Below are 5,350 nucleotides of genomic sequence, written 5' to 3' on the forward strand. Positions count from 1 at the left end.
GTGATCAGATACTGAGGATGGGAAATTCTTGTCAAACCAACTTAGTAGAATCATTGCTCTTGAATTCAAAGGCCCAAGGATTGGACTCAGTCAAAAAAAGCTTAGAGGAGCCTGAAATTTAGTCACGCAGAAACTCTGTCAGAGCCATCTTTGTACCCCAACATCATTCCTCTATCTTTTTTGGGATGACACAATCTGGAGTATTTTCTCTCTTGTCCCTGACCAAACATACATGGTCGGACAAATGTGTTATAATGTAGAGTGCATGCATTTAAATTAAAATAAGAGAATGTTTATTCACTTCCGCTAACAGTGGACATATTTTGTGTCTGAATGACTTTATGGAATGATACGTTTATTTGGATTTGTAGCCTTTTGAGCATCAGAAATAATATTTTTAGCTTCTGGGATCATTCTGAGCTTCACTGAATCTGAAATAATATGTCTCCAAAACGTGGGTGATCAGCTGCAGAGAGAGCTTTACAGAAATATGATTATGATCCCTTCAAAGAGGAGGTGAAGGCCACCTAGATATGCCATTTCTCAACGCCCCTCCCAGCTGGCCATGGCCTTTTCGGGGAAAAGGCCTTTCCTTAACTGCAGCCTGTGGCTCTAAGAGGACTGCATTACCCAGAATGCTCAGTCGAGTGGCAGCATCTCTATCCAATGAAAGCTTAAAAAAGAGGAGGTTCCGCGTGTGGCACATCCCGGGGGCTGGGACTTCCGGCATCCTCCTCATGGCGGCCATGTTAGTTGCTCTTGGTTTTGTTCATCTGGTCAGAAACTTCGGAGCGTTCGGTCGAGATTGAGGTGACGAGACCAGAGAAGGCGCGAGAGGAGTCGTGGTCCTCGCCGCACAGACACGGGTCTAAGACTTGGCGACGCCACCCTGGTAAACCGCGCTAGAGCCGGGACAGGGACCGCCGCGTCTGGGGCCCCCTACGCTCGCCGCTCCATTCCGCTCAGCCCACAGAGTCCGATGGCGGCGGCCTCGCTGAAGCTCCCGGCTGAGGTGAGTGCGTGTTCCCCGGGCTCTCACCGCCCTCACCCCATCCGAACCCTAAAGGCCCGGGTGCGGGGCGCCTGCTCACGTCCTGCTGCCCAGGCCTCAGCGTCCAAGACAGTGAGGCGCTTGTGGGTGACATCCTGTGTGACGGGGTGTGGGAGAGGGTTACAGGCAGAGGGACACCTGGTAAGGGCCGATACTGAGCACTGAAGCACAGAGGTGAAAAGCCAGCTCGAGTCCCAGTTTTCATGGCCAGGCAGGGCAACAGGGAGGCCTGACCCATTGAACCCGCCGTGGTCTCATCCTCTAAGACTGGCTTGCCTCTCCACGTTTCCTATGACTGCAGAAGTGCTTATGGAACCACAGGGAGGGTGTCCCAGTCCCTCTGTAGCCCCAACCCCCACCCACACATTCTCTTGATTGTGGTGTCTTGGAACTCTTAAGTGCCATTCCCCCAGTTTTGAATCTGGAGACCCTAGAGAAACCCCAAGCCCAGGATCTTAAGTCCATGCCAAGGGTTATATGAAGACTTTTCCATTTTTGTACACCGATGTAAATAGGTATGGAAGGTTATTCCAGGAACTGGTAGTGGGGTGTGCACATGCTTAAGGTAAAACTGAGCTGAGAGCAGTCAGGAAGCTACAGGTCTCTTTCCTTCTTGTGGTAACAGAGAGCAGGGGAACAAGAGTCAGGGTTGGAATGACTGCCTGAGAAGTTGCGTATCTATTCTGGCACTAACAAAAGATTTAGGTCAGAATAGGGAGGTGCTATTACAGAGGTCTTAATTGGCTCCATTTGGCTATAGTATGTCGACGAAAAACCATCCAGCCTAAGAGAAAGCTTGTAAGAGTTTATTTGAGCCAAACTGACGACAACTGCCAGGAAGCAAAATCTCAACAGATTGGAAAATGGCAGGTTTGCAACTTATTTTATATATTAGAATCAAAGGAGGAGGGTTACATGAAGTCATTGGTGTTAGATTCGGGGGGTGGGAGAAAGCAAAGCGGGGGAAATCTCTGGGATTGGATGACTTGGAGAGACAGATACTTCTTTTAAGTTGGTGGGTATAGGACAGTTAATACTTAGCAACTTACACATCAGGGGACAAGAACAACACTGAGGAATTCTGTTTCCTGTTCTGGTGTGGTGGGTGGTGCCCTCGGGGGTCCTTAAAAAAGGATTACTCTGACATTCCAAGGCTATGTTATCTCAAATGCAAAAAAGACAATAGACAGGCTCACTTAAGGTAAAGATTGACTTTTGTCAAGGAAGCTACAGACCAAGGATGTGACTACCAGCCACGACCTGCTTTTAGTTAGGGATTCTTACGTTCAGACCATCCTATGTGGTGAATTTCTGTCTCTGAGTTTGTAGGGGCTGCCATGCAGGCCTCCCCTGACCTTNAACTTGGGCCAGTGAAGCAACGTCCTCCACAACTAGACTGAAGAACAAAACGACAGCAACTTGTCTGTTCCCCTTCCCCCAATTCCCCAGCACTGTTCCCTTCCCCCCAATACCCCAATAAAAAACTTAAAAAAAATAAAAATAAAAATAAGAGGCTTCATCCTCCCTGCTGAAAATGGGGGAAAAGATTTCTTTTTCTTAGATCATCTATCTTAAAAAAATCAATAAGTACTTTCTTATCTCTAGAACATATGCCTTTGAAGACTAGATTGGTCTTTTGTCAGCTCAGTCCAACAGTTCCTGTGAGGGATGGAGCCTGATCTTGGTGGGCAACTTGTCCATTTGTAAAACTAGCTCCTGTCATAAAGGTAAGTGTTTTGCCCCTCTAGATAAAGCCAATAAGCTAACATAGATGGTCACTCCAATTACCAGGTAAAGTTCAGATGAATTCTGTGTGACAAATGGTCCTGTCAAGCCCTCTTACTTGCAGACTAGTTACTTTTTATCTCAAAAACGTAATGTGTTGTATCTGCTTAGGTATCGAGGGGGGTGAGTTTTTTTTCAGTCTTTGCAATTTCTCGGCAGAGTGCCTGCAATGCATATCTCATTCTGGCTTAATGCTTATTCAATAATGAAGTGTTTTCTGTCTCATAGAGAGGATTTCTGGGCTGGGCAAAGATTTTGTTTCCACACAGCCACCATCACACACCTCTCTATAAGGACCAGATGTCATCACCCATTTATGTCACCAGTATCCAGTGTACAGGAAACATAACAAGGGTGTTCAGTTAAACAGTATCAGAGATTCAATAAGCCACAGCTCAAAAGTGGCAAATTGTGGGCCTGCCGAGTGGCTCAATTGGTTAAGAGCTCACTCAAGAGTTTGAGCTCTGAGCAACAGTGGTTCGATGCCCAGCCCGAACTGACATACTGCTAAGCTGCCAATAGGTAGCCGGATGGCTCAGCTAAAAAAAAAAAAAAGTGGCAAACTGTAATGTGTAAATGTCTCCACAATTTCCACAAATAATAAAAACGGTCAATCCTGCTGACTACAATAGCTGGTTCTTTGGGCTGACCGAGTGGCTGAGTGGCCAAGAGCTCGCTCAGGAGTTTGAGCTCTGAGCAACAGCAGTTTGATTCCTGGCCCTAGCTGAGCTGCCAACAGGTGGCAGGATGCCTCAGCTAAAAAAATAAACAAAAATAAGTAAATAAAAACAGTCAGTGGAAGCTATAGGTTAAGAGACTTTGGAGATAGCTACTGAAAGCTGTCAGGTTGTACTTTGGATCCTGATTGCAATAAATCTGTCTTAAGAAACAAACATTTCTGGCCCGGCCGAGTGGCACGTTGGTTAAGAGCTGGCTTGGGATGCCAGAGGGCCCCAGTTCAAATCCCACATATGAGGACCAGTGACACTGCCCTCTACAGCTAAGATGCTGAACAACAGCTTGACCTGAAGCTGGGTTGCCGTGAGTCACCAGCTATGGCTTAGGCTGCAGCCCCTGCTGCAGTGGGTTGCTATGGGCTACTGTGTGTGGCTGGCAGCCAGCCTGAGCAGCCATCAGCCACTGTGAGCAGCCGTCCAGAAGCCAGCGACTGATCTGCCTTGCCTGGGAAGTGCACAATGATGGTGCCAGCTTGGACCAGTGAAGCAACGTCCTCCACAACTAGACTGAAGAACAAAAAAGGACAACAACTTGTCTGCTCCCCTTTTCCCAATTCCACAGCGCTGCTGTTCCCATCCCCCAATTCCCCAATAAAAATATTTTTAAAAAAAGAAACATTTCTGAAAACAATTGAACATTAATACATCATATTTTAAAATATTTTTATTTTGCATGATATTTGCATTATGAAAGAGTTCTTACATTTAAAAATGCATTTTGAAGAGGTTATACATTTTGGGGTATGATGCCTGGGATTGTAAGTAAAATAAGCCACTAGTGTACATGAAGATAGTTGAAACAAGAATGGTCATAAAATGATAAATAATGATGGAAAATTGGGAAAGAGGTTCATCCAGCCTCATAGTACTGTCCTGTCCATTTTGTATAAATTTGAAAATAGCCATAACAAGATATAATATGTCATTATGTCAGTAATTTTATATGTTGAGAAGGATGAGTTTAAAAGGGGTAGCAGGAAACTTGGTTGTGATGGTAAGCATGTATCAAACTATCAAGTCAATTATTCCTCAAACTGTTTAAAAAACAAACATAAAAACTCACTTCCTAATCATTTCACTACATTATTTTCTATGTTCTTCAGGTTATTTGTGGCTACTGAATTAGTATGGTGGAAATAGAATATGCTGGTGGGCTACTAGCAACTCTTTCCAACTCCGTGTTTAGTGACATCATGCTGGCAGTTTTAAATTGGCCATAGTGAGAGTATATACAGCAGGGAAATTGGCAAACACTACAAATCATGGCTTAATTCATTGTATTGTTGAATATCTAGACTTAAGAAAGAGGGGCCCCACCCTTCCCTACCTGGCTTCCTAATAGCTTCACCACTGTAACCTGAAGATTACCGCTCCTAAGTGTGACTACAGCTCACTCATCTGGGTCCGTATAGCAGCCACCACATTTTATTGGGTTGTCGTAAAAGTCATGATGCATTTTTGCAATGAGAAACATAGAAAAAATGTGTCATGACTTTTCCGACAACCCAATAGATGCCTCCATCCTGACCTGTGTGTCTAACTGCCCACCTCATGCCTCCACTTAGTGGTCTGTGAAACACCTCAGACTCTTCACATGGCCAAAACAAAGCCCCTAATGTCACCCACCTCCAAGTGAATATTACAGCTACTGAATTCTTCCTTATCTTAAATATTGGAGCTTCCTTCACTAGCTGCTAAGACCAAGTACCCTTGGGTCATCTCTGAACTACCTCTCCTCTCTCTCTCTCTCTCTCTCTCTCTCTCTCTCTCTCTCTCT

The 5,350-nt window shown here is 45.1% G+C and overlaps 1 protein-coding gene across 1 annotated transcript in view; it reads left to right on the forward strand.

Annotated features, from left to right (window-relative positions):
* Window positions 1–740: 740 nt before the first annotated feature.
* Window positions 741–5,350, forward strand: part of LOC109375698 (zinc finger protein 154-like) — a 23,487-nt gene continuing 18,877 nt past the window's right edge. Inside the window, exon 1 of the mRNA XM_019631197.1 lies at window positions 741–1,012. Within this exon, the coding sequence (XP_019486742.1) occupies window positions 980–1,012 (33 nt within the window). The 5' untranslated portion in view covers window positions 741–979. The remainder of the gene's footprint in view (window positions 1,013–5,350) is intronic.

This window comes from Hipposideros armiger, unplaced genomic scaffold, assembly GCF_001890085.2.
Source record: "Hipposideros armiger isolate ML-2016 unplaced genomic scaffold, ASM189008v1 scaffold_986, whole genome shotgun sequence".
Lineage (NCBI taxonomy): Eukaryota > Metazoa > Chordata > Mammalia > Chiroptera > Hipposideridae > Hipposideros > Hipposideros armiger.